Here is a 23,783-nt window from a genome sequence, read left to right on the forward strand (position 1 = left end):
TATGCGATCCGTCCATTTCCTTCACTTTTTGGGTTTTTCGAAAGGCTCGAACAAGCAGGAGAGACCAAAGGACACCAAGGACATTAAGTCCCTTCTTACCACGAGCCATGAAAATGGTCTGCTCGAGCACGGCGCTGGCCATGGAATCAATACGAGCATAATGAAAGCATCCTCTCATAGTAGATCTATTCAGCCACTTGCACCGCCACGGTCATCTCTCTCGCAAAGAAAAAGTAACATATCTCTACTTGGAAACGCATCTCAATCGTCAAACCGTTGTATTACGCAAGCGGAACATGTGGAAGCGAGTGGCTAAGACTGACATTACTTCAGGCTACAGTAAAATACAAGAGGACAGCGATGCGTTTGAGCATGCAGAGCTGCCTGAGCTCTAACGCTTCTCGGGGGTCCCTACCCCAATGTTGGCCTCTTTTAGCATCCCTTTCTCTTCCGGTGCAACAACCATCTCTTGGATATGTCATACGCCATGCGGCTCCACGGGCGGGAGATGATTTTACCCTCCATGGTACCGCTGAAGAAGCTAAACAGAAATACTAGAACTAGAGATAAACCCAGTATACCCACGAACGCCCACCAGTAGCTCTTCACTGTGAACTCCACACCAGAAAACTGGATTGAGAAGTAGCCAGTCATTAATGTGACGGGCATAAAGACGACGGTAATTTTGGCGAGAAGGAGGGTTACACGCGTGAGACGCTCAACACTGAAGGATTCTTTGATAGCAATGAGGTTGAAATTCTGTCGGCGTTAGCTTGGGGTATAGACAGCTGAGGGATGGAACGGAAGGTTGCCTACCATCATGACCAAAGAGTCTTTCTGGTCAATACATTCCTGAATCTCGCTCAAAGCGTACAGAAGTAAGCGATCCTTGAGCCTTTCGAACCGAACTCGAGCGGCGGAGCTGAGCGACACTCCCAATAGACTCTCTGCTTCGGGTATTTGCGGCATGGATGCAACTTGTGCAGTAGACGATGCTAGAGAATCGAATCCAGATACGATGTGCGAGTTCTTAAGTGATGCCAGAGTCACCTCCTGCTTTTTGAGGACTCGTTCAATGATGAGTTCGTAGCTTCGATAGACTCGTTGGAGCACTTTCAGCTGACACCCGATATGGTGAAGCTGGTCAACGTGGGTGAGGTTTGCTTTCACAAGCATCTCTCGTCGCTATAGAGTCGTCAGAATACCGATGAAATAGAGAGGGTTGCAAACGTCTTACCAGTCGATCCAATTCAGCAGCATAGCCGTGTTCGCGCCTAGCCACAAGACTATATGTCGTAAACCAATCCTCGAAAAGATAATAGAATAATAAGCCTGGTGAGTCTGTAGGTCTGTGGGCAGTTTCTTCTTCACTGTTTCCGATTCGATGTCGAATAGGTAGCATGACCAGGGAACTTTCTCGTAAAGGCGTGGGAGACTTGGTCAATTGCCGAAAAACGCTTACTAAATTTCTTCTAACTGTGTATAGGGTCTTTAATTCCTGTGCCCGCAAGTTGCCGTCGCTAAATGGAAAGGGATCTTCTGTGATCGAGATGACGGTTTTGTCGGCGCACAATAGAAGCCAATTCCATACCCGTTTAGCATACGGCACGTCTCTGCTCTGGTCGGTCTCGTCATCGTGCTCGACTGGGGTGTTTGTCCGTACATTGTGGAGAGTGTTGTATCCGAGGCAAATAACTGCAGCGTAGTTTAGCAAGACCCGGCCGTGATAAATCGCAGAGAATTTTATCACGCAATCCCATCTCAGACGAAGAAGGCATGAAAGACTTACACCGCCTGCCCCAGTCTAGTGATGACCAATGCCAAACCTCGTCGACCATACGATAGTGGCTCATATCGCGAACCAGCTCCAACTGCGTTGACTGCATCATCTCCGTCATTCCGATGCTCTCTTCAGAATCCAAAGAGGTCTGCTTTGAAGAACCCTGCGACTTTTGTGACTTGTTAGACCCCCGAGATCGAAGTGTTGACGAGCTCTTCTTCGACTGCAAAGATTTTGGCTTCGGAGGTACTGGGTCAGAGCACATGAACCCGAGTAATCTAGGACTAAAATCATAGTGTTTCGCTAGCGTATGAAGCGTATCTTTCTGGTTGTATGGCTGCCACAGATTGATCCATCTCGTATGCAGATTCGGGGGCCTTGGTGTCTGGAGCAGTCGTGAAAAGGAATCAGCGCCTAGGTCAAAGGCACAAAAAGCGTCGTCGTCACCGAAGTCTATACAAAAGTTGCTACTGTTTGGATTTCGAGTCTGCCTGTCAAAAAGATCGAAGTTTCGCTCGTCATCGAAGTTCCTAAACGATTCCGTGATGTCGTCGTCACTTAGTTCCTGGTAATACGGGGATAGATCAACCGCAGGAGATGCAGGTCGAAAAGGGCCGGCCATGATGTTTGAAGCAGTTCTTGATGTGCGGATGTATTAGTGCTGCGTCCATTAGTGCGTAGATGAGCTTTAAGTTTGATGTTGAGGCTCGCAGTCAAGGCCCTTGTGACGCGAGCTCGTGCTCCGCAAGGGCAAGGTCAGACATTCTACGCAGCCCTCATGTGGCTGATCACAAGTAGTTATGCTTAGGCTGAAGCCTTGATATCGCGGGACGACTCATCTAAGATGCAGGCGGACATCGCGTTAGGTCTGATGCTGGATTGCCCAGAGGAGGTTGACATGCGGATGAGTGGCGCTCGTGGTTGCTTCATTGTTGCACTCGCCCGATGTAGCCAACCAGCGATCGATTTAGGGTTCGCAGATACTCACTCTCCTGAACCAAGGACCCACAAATTCTCCGAGGTTGCACGAACACCTCTCCTCCTGTTCATCACAGATGACTGACGGATGAGGTACAAACTCACAACACTTTCTTCTTCCGATCTTATACTTGTTCTTGCTCAACACCGAGGCCCCGAACAGCAGTCCAGAGCTTGAGTCGCTGAACTCGTCCTTTCTCTTGCAAGCACCAGCCGTACTCATGCATGACATAGTATGATACAAGCTCCATTAAATATTACAGTGCTGTTGAGGTCCACTGTATTCCTTTCAAGGAGGACAGGCCCATTCGTAGGCGAGCTTGCTTGCTCCTTCTCATGACGCAAGTAAACCAAAGCAGAAGTTTTCAAACTTCATCTTCGGAGGGATTTATCGTTATACCTCGAAAGGAATCACATTTGCTCATTCACAAAGATGACATCGTGGTCTGAGAAGGAATTTTTGGTAAGGTGTCGCGCCACCTCAGTCGATCCCGGTCCCATTTTCCCACACACACTTAAGCCGCGATCACCCATACCGTCGTGTCGCCCAACCTCGATCCTTAGCTACAAAGGTAGATCCTTCAACTATTCAACATCTCTTCATTATTTCGCTCTTTGCAGCTCCTTCGCGAACAACATTCATCATGACTTCGTTCCTTGGCGATTTCAACTCCTCCATCTTAGCCCTACCTGCCTACCATATTCTCTCATTCCTTCCACATGCATATGCAGAATATGTAGCCACTCAGGGTAACCTCCTCAAGTGGGACAATCGCAATCCTCGCTCGACCACCCTCAAGGCGAATCTGAAAGAGCGTCTCGATGCCGACACATTCGCTACATTCGAGCGCGCCGAAGCATGCCATGCAAATGGAATGGAGAATCTCCCACTCTTTGCCACTGCTGTAATTCTTGGTAATGTGGCCGGCTTGAAGAAGGAAGGTCTTGGAGGTATGAATGGATTTGCAGGGCTATATCTCGCCTTGAGGCTAGCATACACCAGTGTGTATCTTACCCATACGACGCAAGGCCCGACTCTTCTGCGAAGCGGGCTTTGGATTGCTAGTGTTGGACTCTGCTTCAGAGTTATCTTCAAGGCCGCAAAGGCTCTCGGTGGCGCGGGTCTCTAGAGTACCAGTCGGGCGCTGGATTTAAGGAAATCAAGCGATGGAATGATAAGAGCATCTACGAATAAAATGGCGAAACAGTCAAGGGCTTGCTTCGTTCAGGGCAAGAGGGTTAACCCTAACCAAGGAGGGACTTTTCTATCTGTAGAGTACAAATAAAATGGATCGAGAATAGCAATGGCTCGGAGTTGTGTGCTGTCACCCATCTAAACAACCCCGTCATGAATTCCAATCACGACAAGCTTTCCGTAGGGAAATTCAGATATTGTGCCCAAGATAGGCCTCTAATTTCAGAAGTATTCACTAGCGCCACATTGAATTCATTCTCAGAGAGCACAAGGGGCTCCCTTCCTCTCATTTCCACACCTCGTTTTATTCCGTTGTGGTTCGGCGAGATGTTGTGCCACCCGGCCATTTCGGGATTAGGCAGAAGCGGCTGAGTTCCAAACTTCACTGCCTACTCACTCAATACTGTTGCCTTCCATCAGCTTGCATTTTATAATGTCTCGTTAAGTGTCTGATTTCAAAAATTAAAGATTCCTAAACCTTACTGTTCAACGAAATCCATCTTGTTTTGCAATTACCCATACAATCTTGAAGCGCGTCAGGACTCATTTGCTAAAATGTTCGGAAATACTACATTCGAGACTGATGCAAACATGCCATCCGATGCCTCGAAACAAATCTTCAACATAAAAGATTTGCCAACTAAATCAGTCATCCTGTATCCTACAAGGGCCCATATCACCCGAGAGATCAACAATGTCTTACTAAAACCTGGAGCGAACGAAGTCGAGATCTACGGACTCTCGCCTACCGTTGATGAGCACTCGATTCAGATCGAAGGCCAAGGAGCTGCTACCATTGCGGATATGACTGTCCAGTTCGTTCCAAACCGCGACATTTTTGAGGAGATATATCCAGACGACGAAGATATCTCGGACGATGAAGAGAGCGATGGTAGCGAGTATCTTGACAGCGATGACGAAGAGGAAGGCATTAAAAAGTTATCTAATGAGCTAAAGAATCTACAATTGGGGGTACTGGAGGCCATTGAGACTCAGAACTCGGCTACGGAGCGTTTGGCGACGCTGGATAAGTTTGCGAAGTCTGTCACCGCTGAGCACAATAGCCCTGAGGAAATCCACGAGCTGCTGAAGAAATACGAGGAAGATCGAGCGACCATCTTCAAGGTTCATTCTACTGCTACGCAGAAGCTTGCCGATCTGAAGAAGCAAATCAAACGGAAAGGCCATGAGAAAGAGAAAGTGGGAAAGGAAGGGAAGAAGCAAAAGGAGAAGGCCGAGAAGCAGAAAGCAAAGGAGCGACGTCGCAAGGAGCTTCAGAAAGCTGAAAAGAAGAAGGAAGTTAAGTATGTCAAACAAGAGCGACTGCGGTACTGGGCCAAGAAGGTATATAAGATAACGCTGCTGCTCGAGGGTGCATCGCTCGAGACTCCGAGCTCCTCTCGCCGCGGCTCGATAGATGAGATTACCCTCACACAATCACCCCGACTGGAGGCAAAGGGATCGAAAGCCGCGGAGATAGAGGGGTCAGCCACCCAGACCCCAATCTCTCTCCTCCTCTCATACGTTACCAAGGAAGCTGGGTGGAACCCGCGCTACGACCTCCGCATCTCATCGTTACAGAAGTCTGCGACAATCATCTACAGAACCGAGTTCCTGAACAGGACATCAGAGACATGGAAAGATGCCAAACTATCCTTCTCCACCTCCCAGACTTCGTACCAAGGGCTTGACGATGTCGTCCCATTTATGCACGCCTGGCGTATCAAGTTGTCTCGGTATGATAACGGCGATGGTGGTCTCCTCAGCGCTGAAGAAGCACGCAAATCTCGTGCCGGAATTAAGACCACAGATTTCTTCAACCGATCGGATCTGTTTGGATTAGACGACAACTTCATCCCAGCCTGGCACTCTAAGAGGCCGCTCCAGGTTCAACAGGCTTCTCAAGCGGCGCAGTCAAAGCCAAATGCTGGCGGTTTATTCGGGGCCAGCTCCAGGAAGAGCGGAGGGGGATCTTTCCACCCCGGTTTCGGCTCCAGCAATCCCTACGAGCAAGCACAGCAAACGCTAGGGCCTCAAATCCACCAAGAGACAGCACTTTCTCATACGGAGACTCAAGTGGAGCGAGCGAATATCGAACTCAGCGCAGGCATTCAGAGCGCCCGAAGATCTAGTAGAGTCCCCTCACTCTTCGGAGCTCGAACAAACAAGAAGGAAAGCACTTCGAACAACGAGCGTGATACCTACGACCCCACTATTGAAGATATGGACGATGATACCGCTGACCAACCCTCCGCCATCGAATTCGAAGAATCCTCCTGGGAAGATAGCGGTTTGACAGCAACCTACGACGTCCCCGGCGTCCGCACCCTCATCCCATCGTCCATGACGCGCCGCCATAAAATCGCTTCCCTGAATGCATCTAACATCCACCTCTCCCACATCTGCGTCCCGAAGCTCCGCTCTGCCGCCTTCCTCCGCGCTAAAATCCGGAACCCATCCAGCATGGTCACGCTCCTCAGGGGCTCAGCTGGCGTCACACTCGATGGCTCGTTCCTCGGAAACATGAACCTACCGCGCGTATCTCCCGGGCAAGTCTTCAATTTATCGCTCGGAGTCGACCCAGCGATTCATGTCAACTACCCCAAACCGATCGTCCACCGCAGTACGCAAGGTATCATTTTCAGCAAAGAAAGTGCACAGGTCTTCACGCGCTCCGTGTGGCTCAACAACACCAAATCGCAGCCCGTGGAACTCCTCGTTCTGGACCAAATCCCTGTCTCCGAGGACGAGAGACTCCGTATCGTGATCACAACCCCCAGAGGCCTCGTCAAGGAAGGGGATTCAGTGAAAACAGGTGTGTCGGCTAAGGAGGGAAGTAGCGGCGCCGTGTCGACGAGCTCGAGTTCGATGTGGGGTAATGCGGTAGCGAAGCTGAAGAAGAATGGAGAGGTGAATTGGACGGTAAAAATTGAGAAGGGACAGGGATGCTTGTTGAAACTGGATTATGAGGCCAGACTGCCACCTTCGGAGAAGATTGTTCCCGCGTAATCTACGGGTGGAAAAGGAGAGGCAGGCGGATTCGTGGTATTTGGATGGGAATATTCCACACTTAGGATGAGAGTCTTTAGCATCTCAACGTTTTGCCACAAATCAAAGCCAGGTGTACATTCACTGCGAATCAGAGCCTGTTCAGGAATATATGACTGGTATTTTTATAGGATCTGGGATAATTTGGACAATACTGACAGAGAAGGAGTACTAGCACCTCCTTTATACATGTAGCAATGGGTTGTTGGCCTTTTTTTTTGAATTGTAGATTGGATATTGCATGAAATTAGCCTACAAAAATGAAATACTTTGATAGCGGCTTCCTTTAACTTTTAGCCGACACCCCTAGGCATTCCCTTAGAGTATATCGCTATCTTTGAGGCTCCTTGGGCATGCCACACATCCTGCTTCTAGCTCCTGTTGCAACTGCTTCTCACAGTCTCTCAGTCTCCATAATTTAGTTATCGAGCACCTCAAGAACCGGCGGCAACCCCTTGATTCGTATTCTATGTTTTCTCATCAATACCTTCATCGGCATTACGCGTGTGTGGCAAACTGGGTCTGGTTCTGAGACAAATAGATGAATTCTGAGTGACTTAATCGGTGGCGGGTAAGGAATTAACCTTCGGTGGACTCGACTCCTGCCTTTGATAAAGAGGGCTAATCAACAGCCAGTCTCTGGCACGGCAATGTCGAAGGCCATAGCGCTATATCGTATCTACCATTTTGAAATGCGACTCGGTCAGGAAACAGGTTGGTAAAGTAGGAATTGGCCTTGAACTGAGTTTGGTTAGGCTATCTAGGTTCGTGGAAGGCTCGGAATAGACGGCCAAATGCTTGGAAGAGATCCAGGTGGACGTAGCTGTAGTCTTCGCTTGTCTTCATAACTCGTACTTTTGAGCTTGTCTACCAAGACCGACCGTATATCTTTAGCTGTCGAGAAAAATTAGGACATTAGCCAGCTCTTTGGCTGAAATTTGGTATGCTTGAGTGAGCCATGCTGAGAGATAGATAATATCATCGGGGGGTGCTAATGAATAGAGTAGGCCCATGAAGCCGGGGATATTGCCGAACAGTTTGAATCTTCTTGTCAGGTGGCTACCGCCAGGAGAGATTAGGGTCTATAGGCTCCCCAAGGCCAATTGTGCCACAAGGATATCGTCTCGAGAGATCCTCCTCTGGGTTAAGTGGCTTCATGGTCTAGTGAATGACTTCTCTTTACTGCGATGAGACGCTCTGAGCAGTCACTCGCGTCTCTACACTGGTTCGCAGAATGCCCTCATGGATTTCTGTGATGACTAGGGCTTGTTAGAAGTGGCGGGAGAGTTGAGGTGAGCCCTGTAGTGCATGGTCATCTGAGCGAGAACAATAGTGGAGGTCATTAGAGGACTGGTATTGTTCTCGGTGGGCATAGGTGATAGGGGGGCCTGGCTTTCCAAAACTTAGAGATATACAGCTCCGATTTCAGTTTCCAGTCCCATGCTTCTTTAGGAACTATTTTCTACGAAGGAATTCACGGCTTTCACGGCGTCCACAGCTTTTCGCAGTTCTCATAGTGTTCTCCGCTTTCAGAGTCTTCGGAAGGGTGGCTCGAAGATTCTCCTGGGAAGGTGATAGCTGCAGAGTCCTTTCTTCGTGCAGCTCGAAGAGCCTCTTTCAAGTACTTTCTAGCAATATAATCGCTTTTTCTCCTGTGGAATGCCCGTTTTTTCGTATCGGTTCATGCTGACCGGTGATGAAGGAGGGGTTGTGTAGGTATGAGGGATGTGGAATAATTTAGACAGGAAAAAAAAGTTTTGTATATACACATTATGTGGGATAGATGGAGGAGTGACAACGAACCTTGGCCGACTTCTTTGAGAAATCCGTCAGGCCAATCAAATACTCGTACTAGATTTATTTATTTATCACGGACAGCATGCACGTGGCCAACGCTCCTTTAAATAGTTGAGGTATCTTCAGGCAGCTATTTAATGCATGGAGTCTGGAAATCTTCAAATACCTGAGCTTTGAGCTTGGATGGCGGGATGATCTTAGCTGCGGCGGTGACCTGTTGCTTCGATCTCGGAAGAGTTTACGCGGCGCATCTCCTTTCCAATCGCTGTCGTCACTCGCCCGCCCTCATTCCCTATGATCTTCGATCAACAGTCTTTGTTACATGGGGAACCGCTCGTCTTAGTTTACTTCCTCGTTCAAAGCTCAACTTCATGCCCTCGCAACAGTAGACACTTGTATCTGACACTTGAGCCACTTGGAGACACCATCTACAAATTATTCTGATTCCCTCACAAAACCCTGCGTGCGCGTATTCATCATCTCCGGAATCAGCCCTCCTGACAGTCCAGTTAGGCTCCGTTAACACGCTGTCTCCTCACTCCAGAACAACCGCCGCCTTATGATCAGTGGTGAAAATATTCATTGTTTGCGGTGATTTCGGAAGGTTCTTAGTTCTGAGTCCTATTATTCAGCCTGGCGAAAGTGGACGAATTCCTGTGAGGTTTGTCATATTTGCGTGTTGCGGCCACTCGAGTTTCAACTCTCTAAAGACGGACCGATTGATGAATCATTGCCGCTTTCGATGCCCAAAGCGATACCGACGGATATCGGTACGACTTCCGAATGCTAGTTGATTTCTCTGCCACGAAATTACGAGCACCTAGCTTCGTTTCCCCATGGGGGCGGTACGAAGTCCACGCATTGATCCCCTGAAAACTAACCCAACTTTGATTCCTTCCAGTCATGCTTGCTCTTCACTATACGCTGCCATCTCCCAAGAGGCGCAGGCCGACTCAAGGTGTCCCTCTTGTCACGGACGCCACAAGATCCTCACAGCTCTCACCCGCAACCCGCGATGACGGGCTGGTAGAACAGGGATGCTAGAAGATATTCCAAATTTCGCATCCAATGAAGACAAAGACATCCCATTGGGACTGGAATGCTGTCCAAGGGTACAAATGTCTCAGGTTGGTTGCTGTTCTCAGATCTCTTCCCCTGTCTCTTCAACTGTCGATCCGTATGTTCATCTCTATTCACCTCTAATACTTCTGCGTCTTCCTCCTTTCTGATATGATCTTCATATATTTCTATCTAATCGAGCAGAATCGTCGCTGAGGACACCGGCCATTTGATTTCCTTTCATTATATCACAGCCTGACTGAACTGCCTTGTGAGTTGCGCACATGGCAGCCGCAACGCCTGAGGAAATGGCCAAATGGCCAGAGGCAAACTTTGTGAACCCCGAGAGTCGGGGCCCTATTGTAATTGGGCTGACAGTCTCAACAATGGTGCTGGTTGTCATATTTACTCTCGCACGCTTCTACGGGAAAGGCGTGCTACGACAGGCACTGGGGTTGGATGATTGGATGATGGGAGTCGCTGCGGTACGTATTCGCCCTTGACCGTCATATCGATATCGCTGACGTGGACAAGATATTCTCATTCCCTGTATCAGCTATGGCGATGGTCTCCCTGAAATACGGCCTAGGACTGCATATTTGGGACCAGAAACCCGAGTGGGCGACGCCATACTACAAGGTATGCATCCAAACGGGTCACAAATCATGACTTCATTGCTCAATGGACATCACAGATGGCTTTTGGATCCGATATTCTGTTTCCTATCTCGTGTTCTCTCACCAAGATATCTTTATGCTTGACGTACCTTCGACTCTTTCCATCGGGATCCAACAAGATCTTCTGCTATGCATTGAGCACATTCGTAACCTTATATACAGCGGCATGTATTTTCCTCATGCTCTTCCAGTAAGCTCAATTCGCTGCAAGCCCAAGAACCCAAACTGAAAAGAATTCAGGTGTACGCCCATTCGAGGCTATTGGGATGCCTCAGCAAAACAACACTGTATCAATCTCCGTGCTACTCTAGTCTCGATCGCTGCGTTAAACAGTCTTAGCGATTTCTTGATCTACTTGTCTGTATTCCGAGAATACGCGACGCAGAATTAAGCTAATTGATGTAGATGGCCTGCGAAACCACTCTGGAGTCTCCATCTTCCACTAAAGCAGAGGATTGGACTCATCTCTATCTTTGCCGTGGGATGCACGGTCTGTGTTGCCGGCATCTGCAGGTACCGTATCTATACGTAGACGAGAAGCGCATTCACTGATGAGGGTTTGCAGAATGTACTATCTTGAGGTCTACTTTGACTCCTTCGATCTGTACTGTAAGAAATCCATCCGGGCTCTGCTTGCCTCAGATCATGCTAATCCGCCACAGGGCATGCATCAATTATATACGCTGTGTAAGCTCTAACGTCCCCTAACTTCATGATACACGCGCAGCCACTCATTCACCCCCAAGCATGGCGATAGAAATGAACCTGGGCATAATCTGCGGCTGCATGTCCGGCGTCAAACCCGTCCTCACCGTCATCTTCCCCCGTCTCTTCGCCTCCTCTTATAAGACAAACGCCACCCGCCCTACCCACTACGGCCGCACCACACACGCCGAAGCCTTCCCCTTCCCCTTCCTGTCCCTCTCCGATACTTCGAATCTCAGCAAGGTGAAGGATAGGAAGTTGGAGCATGCCGTCAGTATCGAGACAGTTAGTCCGGAGAATACAGACAGGAGAAATTATGCTTGGGCGAGCTCGAGTGGAAGTATAGATAGGGATGTAGGGAGTGAGGTTCCGATGAATGCGATTGCGGTTAACCAGGTTGTTATAGTGCATGGGGAGGCGAAGGAGGAGATAATGGGGTCACGATCTAGGTCGCAGAAAAGTGGGAAGGGAGATGGGGGTAGTGAGGAGTGGATTATGGGTCATTTGCCGGCGCATTCAGCGAAGCGGTAGAAGTCGGGAGGGGAAGGCTCGGGACTGAGCACCTATGTTGTATGAACGTTTATCCGCTTTAACGTACAGTTTAAATGGGACAGTTCTGGTGTTGACGAATAGAGGTATGAATCGCGCTTGGTGGCTTCGGATGGCTTGCCATGGAGATGTAATGTCGGATTTCCGCTCTTGCGATATTTGCGTCGAGCCAAACTTCATTGAGAGCAGAGTTTCATAACGGCTTCTCGGAGGTGTCTCCGATGGAATGACCCTTGCTTGTGGGACGATGGTAGTGCTGCTGGAGGTATCTGACATTCCAGGACAGGCGGCGCGTATGCAAATATGGATTACGGTGTGGTCCTGGACTGGCGATATGATGAGATTTGAGCGTGGTCCGTTCGAGACTCGTTAAGAGATTGTGGAAGGATTGGACTGAGTTCAACGGCTGACGAGTCATTCCCGGGTTCTCGCATCCTCACGGCCTTCGACAGAAAAATTCTTCTGAACTGAATTACCAGTCCCTCCAATGAATACTTGCGTTCGATCCCTCTCCCTCAGCCTTCACAACACCAACATCAAACCCTGCAACATATCAACAATCTATTTTGGGAACATCTCAACCGAGAAAAGTTTAGCGCATCTGCCGGCTTCCGAATCCAGCAAACGAGGCTCAAGCTTGGACTGACGAATGAAAATGACGTAGCCGTTTGGTCAAAGAGCAAGGTAGCTCCCACCCCTCCAGCTCATCTCATGACTTTAAATACTTCTCCACCTTTGTTCTCTCATCTCACCGTTTGGCTGTTCGCAATCTCTACATACCCTTCTGAGTGAAGACCCTGATCCTGATTGCTTTCTGAGTTAATTGATACTGCAACAATGGATGTACGATACGAGAAGATTTGGAAGAATGAACAACGCTTACGATGAAAGGTCTACTACTTTTACAGTTACTCTACTGCGGGCTGGATGGGTGCGTATTTATCTCTCCTCTTATCCTAGTACTTCCCCGTACTTCCCGTTGACATTGCAAACTAGCTCTACAAGCCTTGCCGCTGATCGCATCTCCAACGATGATCGCCACACTCCTGTCACCAACAGTCCGAGAAGCGACGAGTACGTTAAACATTTGTCCGTGCGAAAGGTTGGGTAGGCTAATATGAGGGCTCAGCTTTGGAGGTCTACTTCTCCCGCACCCTCGGCTTCTCCCTCATCACAATCGGCATCTTGAGTGTCCTACTCACAGGCTCGGTGCCGCTTTCTAGTCGGCTCACAGAAGGTATAGAAACATCACTCTACCCCAATCCCAACTCCAATCCAACCCTAACCCCTCCCAGCCGGCGGCACCTCAACCGACGCCTCCGACCCCAAAGCGCCATACGCGCTCCCCACCCTCACCATAACGGCCCTCTTCCACGCCGCCTACGCCTCCTACACCTACGCCATGTGGACGCAAACAGGAGTCTTCTCCTTCGGTCTTGGAACCATGGGAAGTGGAGTGCTGTGTGCGATTGGGCTGTGGTGTATTCTGTTTGCGACGAGTGACGGCAGAATTAGCCGGAAGACGGGTGCGGATAAGAGGACCAGTGGGTTTCCGTTCAAGAATAAGGAGGCGGATAAGAGGAAAGGGAAGAAAGGGATGTGAGAACTGGATAAGGAGAGAGCGGTGAGCGAGGGAGTTCTTTGTCCATGCGTGTGGGTCTTGAGGAGATCTGGTGTGGTGCACTGGATGGATGGATTGAAGAGTTAGGACGAGGCATGGTGCATTCAAGGTGTTTTGTAGAAACAAAAGCGCTGGACTTGCCGAATACATCTGTATATTACCTATCATCAACACGGGATTCTAAGTGATACTGCAGCCGAGAAATGTTTCAGCGATTTCGATGCAAATGGCTGGCAGAAGATGGCAGAAGCTGGCAGAACACCGTCCAGGTATGAATTAGTATGGCTACATAATACAAGATGGTCAAACACCAGCGACTTTGACCGATCAGGTGTTAATAACATGCAACATCAAGCCGCTTCTTTCTCCACCTGTTCAATTGTCTTCTCGGCCACATCCTGCGGCGCGATTTCCACCGTACGAACCTCTCTCTCAGGCACCCCCTCTCTAACATCCTTTCCCTCTACCAGCCTCTTCAACCACTCTTCCTCCCTCCACCACGGCAACCTATCCGCCTTGGGCTTAATCTCCAAAAATTTGCTCGGCGCCACATCCTCTTCCAACAGCCCAATGCTCTCGGGCTCATCCAGTATCTCCTTTTCCTTTTCCATGCACTGTCGCTTCGTCTGCGCCAGCTCAGCTTCCATGAGGTTCTCCAGAATCAGCTCTTTGGCAACCCATTCATCTCTCCGCTTCTTCTCTAGAACCTCGGCTTCGGCGCGGAGCTGTTCGCCCTCCTGCGTTGCCCAGTGCAGCTGTCTGCGGAGGAGGCGGAAGAGGTCTGGTGCCGGGAGGGACAGCTCGTGAGGGGTGAAGTTCATGTCAGGGGGGAATTGGACCATGGCTGGGGCGTTCGGGGACGCGAGGTCTTGCATGTACATGACATTGTTGTGCGAGTACTCGGTGTCTGTACTTGGGGGTTGGGTTGAGGCGGCACCTGCGCTGTTGGGAGGGTGGGAGGACGGTGATGCAGGTGTTGAGCCTTTGTCTTGCTGGTGTCGGGCTTTGTCGCCGAGGACGAGCTTGAGGCGTTGGAATTTGTTTAGGGGGTTTGAGGAGTGGTGTTTTGGGACGGGGTCGGAGGGGCGCAGTGCTTCGGTTTCGTGGACGGTGCGCATGTGTTTTGCGAGGGCATCGGAGCGCGTGAAGGAGCGGTCGCATTCTGATATCATCAGCTACTATGTCATCTGGTATATGGTGTTTGGAAAGGAATGGCTTACCAGGGAGTGTACAATAAAACGGCTTCTCCCTCGTATGGCTCCGCATATGCGCCCTCAACGCATATCCACTCGCATGCGGAATCCCCTTGCGAGTACAATCACTCCACTCACAGCTATACTTCTTCTGCCTGACGCCAATATGGTCATCATGCAGATGCTCAACCAGTTTATCCATGTTCTCCAGATCCCCAGCCTCACAGGCCTCCCACTTACACACCGTGACCTGGTCCTGGCCGTAGTCATCGTCGGCGCTCATCCCAGGATGGTGTGGAGACGCAGGCACAGAGCCATCGGTATCTTCTGAGAGCTCACCAAAGTCGTCGGCGGCGGCCATGACGGGCGCTGGAGGGTCGGAGTTTGCACGCAGATTGAGACGGGGCCGTTTGCTGGGACGACCAGACGAGGTGTCGTGGTCGGGGGTGTGTTCGAAGGAGAGCCGGCGGCCTTTGACGTCTTCGGGGAAGTCGTCGGAGGCATAGTCAGAGAGGTCCGAGTTGGGGGAGTCCATTGTGGCGGTCAGGTGGTCGGTGATAAGGAGTGCGTGTGATTATGACGCGAATGGGCGGGTTGGTAGGAAGTAGATGGAAGGCGCGTCCCACGACTCTACGAGGGCAGTGGTAAGTGCACAGGCCAGGGACAGCGAGATCTTTTTCTTCTGCACGCTCTCTCTCGCTCCTACACCACAACATTCACAACATTCCCAACCACCACTATTGCTCGCTGGTGTCACCCCCATATCCTATTATTCTGTCAAGGTATGTCTCAATTCCTCTTTGTGTCTCTTTTTAGCTCTAGTGATGAAGCAAATTCTGCAATACCGATAATGGACTCTCCACAACGAACATTTCGTGGGCGTCCGGTGTGGACGAAACAATACACTACACTTGATCTGATCTTTGCTTTCAACCTTCCAAATCTGCGTTCTGAACTTCACCAAGGTAGAAATAAACTGACTATCAAATCTCATTTTGCAGATGGCTGGTCTTTCCCTCAACCGTCAACTGTTCTTCCACACCTTCATCCCTCTACTGCAGCCATTGCAGCAGGGTGGTATCTGTCGCCAATAGGCCGGAACCTCTTCAGGATATCGTTCATAACGTCCATATCCTCCTCGCTTAATTGTGCAGGCTTCATGTTCTCTTCAATCCGCTCGGCTGTGGTCGCTCCGGGAATGGGAAGAATTTCTGGCAGTCCATTCTTCTTGCTGTGAGCCAAGACCCAGCCCATGGCAATCTGCGCTGGTGAACAGCCTTTCTTCGACGCAACCTTGTCGACCTCCTTGACAAGCTTCAGATTCTCGTCGAAGACATCTGGCTGGAATCGAGGGAATATCTTGAGATGCGAGTCTGCAGGTAAATCGTCGTAAGACTTGTACTGGCCGGTCTAGTGAATGTCAGTATTTCAACCTCAAGGCTGCTCCAAAGGCAGACGTACCAAGAACCCGCGCCCAAGAGGTGAGTACGCTATGATCGGGATATCAAGCTCTGCACATGCTTTCGCTACCCCATTCTCCAAGATCTCTGTCGCCCAAAGCGAGAACTCTACTTCCACTGCCGCGATCTTGTGCACCTTTGCAGCGCGGCGAATCGTGTTCGCGTTGACCTCGGACAGACTAATTCCGCCAACCTTGCCGGCTTTGACGTACTCCGCAATATAGCTAACAGTATCTTCGATTGGTACTTTCTTGTCCACTCTTGCACACTCGAACAGATCGAGAAACTTCTTGCCATCCAGTACCTTCAAGCACTCATCAATGCTCCTCTGCACGCCTGCCTTGCTACCATCAGTGTTCATCGTACCAGGGACAACGCCGCCCTTGATAGATAAGACAACCTTTTCCGCGTCTTCGGGATACTTGGTGAAGTATTCATTCAAGAGATGAAGAGAGTTCCGTTCGAGAGATCCATAGATTTCGCCGCCGTTCCAGGCATTGGCTCCTGAGGCGAGGGCAGTGCGCATGGCTTTGAAGGACTGCTCCTGTGAAGGTGGTTTAGCTCGCCATGTTAGGCCTGAGGACTGTTAGTGTGGTGACTGGAGGGAGGTGGGGGAGTAAATTGTACCCATGAGACCATAGCCAATGGTTCCGACTTCTTTGCCTACGAGCTTGACCATTGTGTCCGCTGGAGGTTCGGTGAGTGGATTTTAGATGGGATGTAGTATTTCTTGGCCTTGACAAGAACAATCAATGGGTAGTAGGGTAGCTTTCAAGCTGCAAAAACTACCCATCAAGCCTGGCCTAGCACAATTTATATACTCCTAGACCTACTGTGGTATTACTCACAGGCATCAAGTAAAGCAACAGTGCACGTCGTCAGTGCCCTCCCCTTCTACACCCGCGAAATTTCCGTTCCGTGCAGCAACCCCACTTCAGCGGGGCTTTCCGCCATCCAATAAATCACGCAGTGACTTCCAGACTAAACAAGGGAGATTGATGGAGTTAAGGAACAGATGTGACGGCCGATGTAATCCCCGGCGATTTTACTCATGCGGAATGCAGTTCGACGCCTCCGGACCAGAGAAGAGAACGGACGGCTTGGGCCGGGCGATTGTTGGGGGACCGGAGATGTGTGGGTGAGTTAAAGTCGGAGGGGGTGTGCTGGTATGCCTGATCTTGGCTTCGACTTCAGCTTCAGCTTCTTCGGTGTTTACTTTGACTTTCGTGTTTGTTCATTTCTCTCAGCGTCTATATACGAGATGGATGTCGCTATTATGTTGCCTTGCGCTACGTGGTGCGATTATCCTTCTACCCAGGAAAGCCATGATTATATGTACGAATTACATCTATCTTCCTATCCTTCTCCGTCCCAACTCTTTACTCCTTACTGTCTCATCTCCATCTCCATATTCATCCACTACCTCCCCTTCTTCTCCTTCTTCTCCTTCTCTCTCCCCTCCAAATCCCTCAGAACTCTTTTCACTGGCCAAACAAACCCCTCCTCCACTCTATCCGTCTTCCCTTCCTCCATCGTAATCAAGTATTCCACCAACGCCATTCCAACATACGCGCCAATGCCAGTCAAAATATGCCACCAGCCATGGAGTTCGAGCAGGAAGCCCCACGGGAGCCCGAGACGGTGTTTTATAGCTGTGACTTGGCTGCAGAAATGCATGTCGATGTTCCAGACGAAGTAGCCGAAGAGGCCGCTGCCTGGGAAGAAGGGGCGGGTTAGCAATGCAGACACAGGTCTACCTACCTAGCGGGCTGTGATTTCGGAAGTCCAACGCAACCTCACAAGAGAAAAAATCGGGGGAATTGAACGGGGATTTTGTGGAAGAGGAAGAGGAAGAAATGAAGTCACTCAAGTACAAGAGTAAAGTAAGGAAATCAAACTCACCCATCCCCATGGTAGCCAAACCCCCCAATCTCCTCTTCGCATCAGGATTCGTTACACGTTGGCTTATCAGCCCTCGGATCTTGCGACCCACGATTGCAACCATGATGCCGAAAGTTAGCACGTGGACCAGGATTTCGTCCGCCCAGCAGTGGTAGACGGATATCGGGATTAGGATCCCGAGTAGTAGAAGTGTTGTGCGTAGGCGTTGTGGTCCAGGGGCGCCAAAGGTGAGCACTTGGTGGAGGATGGAGCCTGCGGCCAGGAGCATGGAGAGATCGTCGCCTGTGGTAAGGGGTTAGTCATTTTATTGAGAGTTATTGGGATTACGAGGAGAGGAGGATTGGGAATGGTGATGTTGAACTAGGGGTTGTAAGGTTGTGTCAAGTTTAGAGAATTGTAGTCGATGTGCGATGGAAATCTCGCTAGATTCTCCAGATATAAGAAATAGTAGCACAATGAGACTTGATTACGCTTGAAATTTGAAAATCAAAGAAGCCAACTTTTTTTTGGTGGGGGTTCCAGAGACTCTGATTCCAAGCTCCGAAATGGGCTCGTATGCTCATATCCAGAGCTACATTCACATGATCGATGAGATGCAAACACGACAATTATGAAACTAGAAAACCACAAGCTCCGAAATTCGCGAGGAAAGAAAACCACGACAGAGGTGAACAATGACTTACCCATCTGGCTGTGATATTTCAATGTTGCGTGATAGTAACCTGACAATATGCCCACGCCCACGAGTCCCCAATACGGGAACGCCAACGTCGAGAACAAGCCCCCGTCTTCTCGAGGCTGCACTCGTCTTATTCCATGGATGCCGTAAATAACTATACCATCAGGCATACATACTCAATAGAATGTGTTTAAGATGTAGGTATGAACGTACTGTAAGTGAGGTTTGTAAGCGTATTCATGAATTCACCGATGTACATCGTAATCACATAATCCTACCCTAGCCTCAGCAAACACAAACCCATCAATTGAATGGCCTATAATCAAACCTCTTCACAGAAACTACGCATTCATCAATACAGAGCCCAAATCTCAAAACCGCAGATATCCGAGACTTACTTTTGATTTGAATCTGGAGGGCCCCAAACTCCCGTCCCGGGGCTTTGCGCGTACGGTCTACGGAGGAAGTCCATTGCACGGTTGGTTGTGCAAATGGAGAGATTGAGGGAAAGGAGAAGTTGAGTGAGAATGTGCGGTGTAGAAGCAGTGGAGTGTTGAGGCTGAAGTTCGGAAGTTTCCATGGTATCAATTGTGGTGTGGTGTGGTGCTGCAGCTTAGAGCTTGGACCAATTACAGACCGGGATCTTCCGGGGGCCATGCCAGTTTGAGATGGACGGGATTTAGATGTTCGATATCGACAATGGCAGATATGGAGAGGAATGAGTGTTATTTTATATTATTGGAAAGCTTGGGTAGGTCTGCGCTCTTCTTAAGAGCGCAAGTTCTCACGGTCAGATTCGAACTTGTCTCCCTTCACATAGCATACTGTTCGATTTGAATTTATCATATAGTGCAGAGAGAATTGCATATTGAAGATAGTTGAAGCATAGTCAATAAAGAATGCTACTTTAGTCTTCCTTGGGGATATCCAGTGCTCCGGAAATAGCGCCGGAAATAGCTCCTCGTTTCTGGAATAACACGAACTGGATAGACTTCATCGCTGCAAACAAACCACCGCTTCCGTACTTAAAACAACAAAAAAAGGAAGAAGACGGGGTTCGCCGAGGATCGAACTCGGGACCTCCTGCATCTAAAAGTTCTCAAAACCCCTAAGCAGGAATCGTACCACTAGACCACGAACCCGCCGACTGTAGTTATTAGAGAAATCCGAAACCAAAAGTTATATACTGGCGCCAATGAGATATTGGGAAAGCAGGAGCGTATGGGAATGGGCGGTCAATAGTAGACGGTTAAGCTTGAGCATTTTTTTACCTCAGCAAAGGAACAGCAAACATATATGACTGGTTGAAGGAGAATGAGGGTGGTGAAGCAATGGATTCAAACACAATACTAGCACCGCTCCGCCAACGTTGTGATATAATATAAGAGGTCAGGAAAGAGGGAAACGTCTTGGACAAACTCGCTGGTGATGCCTCCACGTGATTAAGGAATGGTGATACCAACGCTTGCCAGGAGACTGCAATGATCAGAGCCCGGCGCCGTGGTAAGCATCAGGGGTCAGGTTCATCGAGATGGAAACCTGCATTATGACTTCCAAGGACCCGGTTTCAGCGACCCAACCAGGTTGTGATATGCTTTTTGAAGATGCTCTCAGTGCCTTATACCTAAGACCTATCATGAGAAAGAACTCTAGCGAGAGGTGTTAGGATTTAGGAACAGGGCCTAGATAATAGGAGGGCGAGTCAGGTCGAGGAACAGCGAGAGCCGAGAATAATGAGAAGTGACTGACGAGAGCACCTTCGCTACCCCACTTGGTTCTGAATACATTCCACTCGCTGGGAAAGCACTTGAAGTGGGTTTGGGCCGGCCCCCTCTCTCCTTCCCCCCCGGATTTCCTCCTAAAGGCTGCTGTTTGCCCACCTCAGAGACATGCCTTTCCAGTTGAGGGACTTTATATTTTAGAATTCAGTCTAACATTACATGCTATAGATCGCATCCTTGAGGATTCCCGTATCTAGATAAGGCTCGACGAACACGACAACCAGCAAAGAGTTGAGCGTGTTCAAACGCTAATATCGTTCGTGGAAGAGCAACTCTCAGGCTTGAGCAGGGGTATACTTTGCAAGAGGCTTCGGCCCTTCTCTTTCCCACTTAAGTGGGTCTGTTTGTCCGAAATGGTTTACTTGAGTGGTAGAATGGCGTCTAAAACACAGGTTAATATCTTCCTCACAGAACCGTGAGCTCACCGTCGAATCATCAGCCACTGCGAAGAGAACTGACGATGTGACTTTGACCCAAACGCCGCATTCCCCGCTGCTCTTGGTGGAAAATAGCGCCGAGTATTTAGCTGGGATGGGTGTCAAGAGGTTGGGGTCGCTGGGTTGGAAGGATGCAGGGAGCTGGGCACTGGTCCGTGTCCAAGGAGGGTTGACTTCAGACGAGCTCTTCCCCGCCATTCAAAGCATCACTAAAACTGCTCAGCGGTCCCGTCGCACGTCTTTCTCGGCGCTGTGCCGCCACTGCGACTTTAATGTAACATTGAATTTGCAGCGCAAGGAGAGATTGATAGAGAGAGTTCAAGCGTCGTCTTCAAACTTGGTGCAATCAAGGTGTTGGAGAATTTGGAGCCGTGCACGCCACTGACGGGTGAGGCCACATCCACGATGCTTAATTCATCGTTCCCCAGATCTGCTGCGATATAATTCCACCAATGGTAAGGCTCCTCCCAACCGTTCGCTGCAATATATCCCGGCTTCCACGATCAACATGACAACTGCATGGAAGAAGAGCTGACGAATGGCTTGGGGCACCGTTGCAAGACCATGCATCTCGGCACATGCAATTAACCACCACGGAGCTTGCACTCGTTAGGTTGCATGAGGCAAGACCTCCAGCGGGGGATGGGGCCCCAAGCTCTTATCTCACGCCTGTACAGTATATATGAGCTACGCCGCGCCGACCTTCGTGCGACAGGTAGCTAGGTCTCTTCTCTTCGCCTAACACCAAGAGCTGCCTGTCACTATGAAGCTTCCTTCGCTGCCGAAGATCTACAATGTTTACTTCCTCGCCATGGTGGCCACCATGGGGGGAATGCTGTTTGGCTTTGATATCTCGTCGATGAGCGCGATCATTGGGACTCCACAGTATCTGTACGTTCTCATTCCCCAAGTAGGGGTTAGCTCACTGACGTTATTTCAGCGATTACTTCAACAATCCCGCCGGTGTTGCTCAAGGAGCCATCGGTTCGGCTTTGGCAGCTGGGTCTGTTGTAGGGTCAATCATCGCTGGACCAATCTCCGACAAAATTGGCCGTCGGGACTCTCTCATGTTCGCATGCCTATGGTGGCTGCTTGGAACCACGGTTCAGGTTGCCTGTAATGGTCGTGGTATGCTCATCGCTGGACGCGTCTTGAACGGTGTAACGGTCGGGATCACGTCCTCTCAAGTCCCTGTCTACTTAGCAGAAATTTCCAAGCACAGTCAACGTGGTGCCATTATTATCATCCAGCAACTCGCTATTGAATGGGGTATTCTATTCATGTGAGCTGCCCTAAAATAATTACCGCGATAACCGCTAACATCCAGAAAGGTACTTCATTGGTTATGGCTGCTCTTTCATTGGCGGAAGGACAGCTTCATTCCGAACCGCTTGGGGCATCCAATTTGTGCCCTGCGTATTCTTAATGATCGGCCTCCCTTTCCTTCCACGATCCCCGCGCTGGCTTGCTAAAATGGACCGAACAGAGGAAGCTATACATGTTTTAGCCAAGATTCAAGCCGGCGGTAGAATTGACGACCCATATGTTATTGCAGAGTACGAGGAAATTATAACTGTCCTGACTGCAGAACGACTAGCTCCAAAGGGATGGAGGAAGTTCATTTACAATGGCATGTGGCGCAGGACTATGGCTGGCTTCACAGTCCAAGCCTGGCAGCAGCTGTCTGGAGCCAACGTCATGACGTATTATGTGGTGTACATCTTCTACATGGCGAATCTGACCGGAAACATCAATCTGATCTCTTCTGGAGTTCAATACGCTCTTTTCATTATCTTTTCTACCCTTATGTTCTTTTTCGTCGACAGGATTGGACGGAGGACCCTATTGGTATGGGGTGCCATTGCTATGGCTTTCTGCCATTTCGTTGTCGGTGGAACTCTCGGTGCCCACTACACCTACGTACCAGGTAAGTGTCGCCACATTGCGAACTAAATTTGTGATATGCTAACATGCAAACAGAGGGTGTTGCGGGCAACGCAAACGTGGTCATGCGAGTGACTGGTGCTCCCGCTCACACCGTCATCGCTTTCTCCTACCTCCTCATTATCATCTATGCTCTTACTCTTGCACCCATTTGCTGGGTCTATGCCGCTGAAGTCTGGTCTCTTGAGACACGAGCTTGGGGTATGGGTATTGCCGCAATTGGGAACTGGCTCTTGTAAGTTTCAGTCATCAAGGATCATGTATACTGCTAATATTCTTTAGCAACTTTGCCATCGGCCTTTTTATCCCCCCTGCCTTCCTCAACATCAAATGGAAACTCTTTATCGTCTTTGGTGTCCTGTGTCTTGGCGGTGCGATTCAGTTCTACTTCACATATCCAGAAACTTGCGGCAAGACAATCGAGGAAATCGAAATTCTGTTTAGTAGTGAAGGTCCACATCCATGGAACACTAAGAAAGGCAACTCTCGTATTGAGAGAGAAATCGAGGAGGTCGTCAACGCGCAAGCGAAGGGTGAGGCAAGGGCAAGCATTAGCAAAGTTATCGAGGAGGAAAAGATGGCCATGGCCGAGGCTAAAGAACACAACAAGGAGACGGTCTAGACAAAATGGTGTAAGTTACGCAATACACTTTGTCTATAGGGTGAATTCGAAGGAGAACATTTGTGGAATAGGGTAGGGGAAAATTTGAGATTCTTGATAGTACTAATTTAGAACCAATCTCAGCCTTTGGTAGATAGCCGAAGTGAAAGTTCTCTAAGCGTCCTTTCGTTCTAGCTGGTCGACCTATCTTGAACCTTTTCCAGAGTAATCACGTGGTAGATGCACTACCGAGGTACCAATAAGAAGCCCGGCCTGTGCACGACGAGGATCAGATCGACATGGGCTCTTTTGACCTCGCATCTCTTTCTCCCGACATAGACTTAGTCACAACTCCGCTCTTTGCGGAGCACAAGCCT

The 23,783-nt window shown here is 49.6% G+C and overlaps 11 protein-coding genes and 1 non-coding gene across 12 annotated transcripts; 6 read left to right on the plus strand and 6 right to left on the minus strand.

Moving 5' to 3' along the window:
* Positions 1 to 337: 337 nt before the first annotated feature.
* On the minus strand, positions 338 to 2,514 carry BDR25DRAFT_307938 (uncharacterized protein). The gene is made up of 4 exons (XM_033690931.1): positions 1,790 to 2,514; positions 1,238 to 1,695; positions 817 to 1,185; positions 338 to 759 (listed from the first exon to the last, which is right to left on the minus strand). Exons 1-4 carry the CDS (start codon positions 2,400 to 2,402, stop codon positions 433 to 435), a joined length of 1,767 nt encoding a protein of 588 aa, XP_033540035.1. The 5' UTR covers positions 2,403 to 2,514; the 3' UTR covers positions 338 to 432.
* An 802-nt stretch (positions 2,515 to 3,316) lies between these two features.
* On the plus strand, positions 3,317 to 4,155 carry BDR25DRAFT_307939 (uncharacterized protein). The gene has a single exon (XM_033690932.1). It carries the CDS (start codon positions 3,403 to 3,405, stop codon positions 3,886 to 3,888), a length of 486 nt encoding a protein of 161 aa, XP_033540036.1. The 5' UTR covers positions 3,317 to 3,402; the 3' UTR covers positions 3,889 to 4,155.
* Positions 4,156 to 4,373: 218 nt separating this feature from the next.
* BDR25DRAFT_307940 (uncharacterized protein) lies at positions 4,374 to 7,291 on the plus strand. Its single transcript, XM_033690933.1, has one exon. The coding sequence runs from the start codon at positions 4,509 to 4,511 to the stop codon at positions 6,960 to 6,962; it is 2,454 nt and encodes an 817-aa protein (XP_033540037.1). The 5' UTR covers positions 4,374 to 4,508; the 3' UTR covers positions 6,963 to 7,291.
* Positions 7,292 to 7,319: 28 nt separating this feature from the next.
* On the minus strand, positions 7,320 to 10,143 carry BDR25DRAFT_363095 (uncharacterized protein; the record flags this gene model as incomplete). Its single annotated transcript, XM_033696684.1, has 21 exons — positions 7,320 to 7,394; positions 7,435 to 7,585; positions 7,648 to 7,757; positions 7,821 to 7,868; positions 7,916 to 8,083; positions 8,114 to 8,153; positions 8,185 to 8,223; positions 8,262 to 8,403; positions 8,468 to 8,593; positions 8,627 to 8,687; positions 8,771 to 8,816; positions 8,878 to 8,976; positions 9,013 to 9,082; positions 9,147 to 9,295; positions 9,338 to 9,412; positions 9,447 to 9,502; positions 9,557 to 9,683; positions 9,717 to 9,750; positions 9,809 to 9,965; positions 9,996 to 10,049; positions 10,078 to 10,143. The coding sequence occupies 21 exons, from the start codon at positions 10,141 to 10,143 to the stop codon at positions 7,320 to 7,322; spliced, it is 1,893 nt and encodes a 630-aa protein (XP_033540038.1).
* A 278-nt stretch (positions 10,144 to 10,421) lies between these two features.
* Positions 10,422 to 11,770, plus strand: BDR25DRAFT_298502 (uncharacterized protein; the record flags this gene model as incomplete). The annotated part of the gene is made up of 7 exons (XM_033689076.1): positions 10,422 to 10,496; positions 10,552 to 10,724; positions 10,775 to 10,891; positions 10,940 to 11,047; positions 11,100 to 11,143; positions 11,197 to 11,221; positions 11,281 to 11,770. The coding sequence occupies 7 exons, from the start codon at positions 10,422 to 10,424 to the stop codon at positions 11,768 to 11,770; spliced, it is 1,032 nt and encodes a 343-aa protein (XP_033540039.1).
* Positions 11,771 to 12,679: 909 nt separating this feature from the next.
* Positions 12,680 to 13,730, plus strand: BDR25DRAFT_298505 (uncharacterized protein). Its single transcript, XM_033689077.1, has 4 exons — positions 12,680 to 12,719; positions 12,785 to 12,862; positions 12,918 to 13,025; positions 13,084 to 13,730. The coding sequence occupies exons 1-4, from the start codon at positions 12,716 to 12,718 to the stop codon at positions 13,389 to 13,391; spliced, it is 498 nt and encodes a 165-aa protein (XP_033540040.1). The 5' UTR covers positions 12,680 to 12,715; the 3' UTR covers positions 13,392 to 13,730.
* Positions 13,669 to 15,237, minus strand: BDR25DRAFT_116034 (uncharacterized protein). The gene is made up of 2 exons (XM_033683640.1): positions 14,630 to 15,237; positions 13,669 to 14,571 (listed from the first exon to the last, which is right to left on the minus strand). Exons 1-2 carry the CDS (start codon positions 15,135 to 15,137, stop codon positions 13,760 to 13,762), a joined length of 1,320 nt encoding a protein of 439 aa, XP_033540041.1. The 5' UTR covers positions 15,138 to 15,237; the 3' UTR covers positions 13,669 to 13,759.
* A 167-nt stretch (positions 15,238 to 15,404) lies between these two features.
* Positions 15,405 to 17,049, minus strand: BDR25DRAFT_338004 (Aldo/keto reductase). The gene is made up of 3 exons (XM_033693243.1): positions 16,690 to 17,049; positions 16,064 to 16,638; positions 15,405 to 16,012 (listed from the first exon to the last, which is right to left on the minus strand). Exons 1-3 carry the CDS (start codon positions 16,739 to 16,741, stop codon positions 15,647 to 15,649), a joined length of 993 nt encoding a protein of 330 aa, XP_033540042.1. The 5' UTR covers positions 16,742 to 17,049; the 3' UTR covers positions 15,405 to 15,646.
* Positions 17,050 to 17,280: 231 nt separating this feature from the next.
* On the minus strand, positions 17,281 to 19,202 carry BDR25DRAFT_273586 (alkaline ceramidase-like protein). The gene is made up of 6 exons (XM_033687362.1): positions 19,042 to 19,202; positions 18,972 to 18,984; positions 18,857 to 18,917; positions 18,648 to 18,797; positions 17,965 to 18,246; positions 17,281 to 17,777 (listed from the first exon to the last, which is right to left on the minus strand). Exons 1-6 carry the CDS (start codon positions 19,113 to 19,115, stop codon positions 17,482 to 17,484), a joined length of 876 nt encoding a protein of 291 aa, XP_033540043.1. The 5' UTR covers positions 19,116 to 19,202; the 3' UTR covers positions 17,281 to 17,481.
* Positions 19,203 to 19,342: 140 nt separating this feature from the next.
* On the plus strand, positions 19,343 to 21,449 carry BDR25DRAFT_363101 (uncharacterized protein; the record flags this gene model as incomplete). Its single annotated transcript, XM_033696685.1, has 15 exons — positions 19,343 to 19,447; positions 19,494 to 19,531; positions 19,575 to 19,738; positions 19,797 to 19,884; positions 19,973 to 20,014; positions 20,091 to 20,159; positions 20,202 to 20,256; positions 20,317 to 20,344; positions 20,382 to 20,455; positions 20,508 to 20,543; positions 20,593 to 20,613; positions 20,649 to 20,780; positions 20,845 to 21,113; positions 21,173 to 21,249; positions 21,322 to 21,449. The coding sequence occupies 15 exons, from the start codon at positions 19,343 to 19,345 to the stop codon at positions 21,447 to 21,449; spliced, it is 1,326 nt and encodes a 441-aa protein (XP_033540044.1).
* Positions 19,696 to 19,785, minus strand: BDR25DRAFT_t51. Its single transcript has one exon. It is a non-coding gene; the product is annotated as a tRNA-Pro (tRNA).
* Positions 21,450 to 21,609: 160 nt separating the features above from the next.
* Positions 21,610 to 23,427, plus strand: BDR25DRAFT_298511 (general substrate transporter; the record flags this gene model as incomplete). The annotated part of the gene is made up of 5 exons (XM_033689078.1): positions 21,610 to 21,752; positions 21,802 to 22,143; positions 22,193 to 22,788; positions 22,842 to 23,040; positions 23,088 to 23,427. The coding sequence occupies exons 1-5, from the start codon at positions 21,625 to 21,627 to the stop codon at positions 23,425 to 23,427; spliced, it is 1,605 nt and encodes a 534-aa protein (XP_033540045.1). The 5' UTR covers positions 21,610 to 21,624.
* Between the last annotated feature and the right edge of the window lie 356 nt (positions 23,428 to 23,783).

Source organism: Lindgomyces ingoldianus, assembly GCF_010093535.1.
Source record: "Lindgomyces ingoldianus strain ATCC 200398 unplaced genomic scaffold BDR25scaffold_62, whole genome shotgun sequence".
Taxonomy (NCBI): Eukaryota; Fungi; Ascomycota; class Dothideomycetes; order Pleosporales; family Lindgomycetaceae; genus Lindgomyces; species Lindgomyces ingoldianus.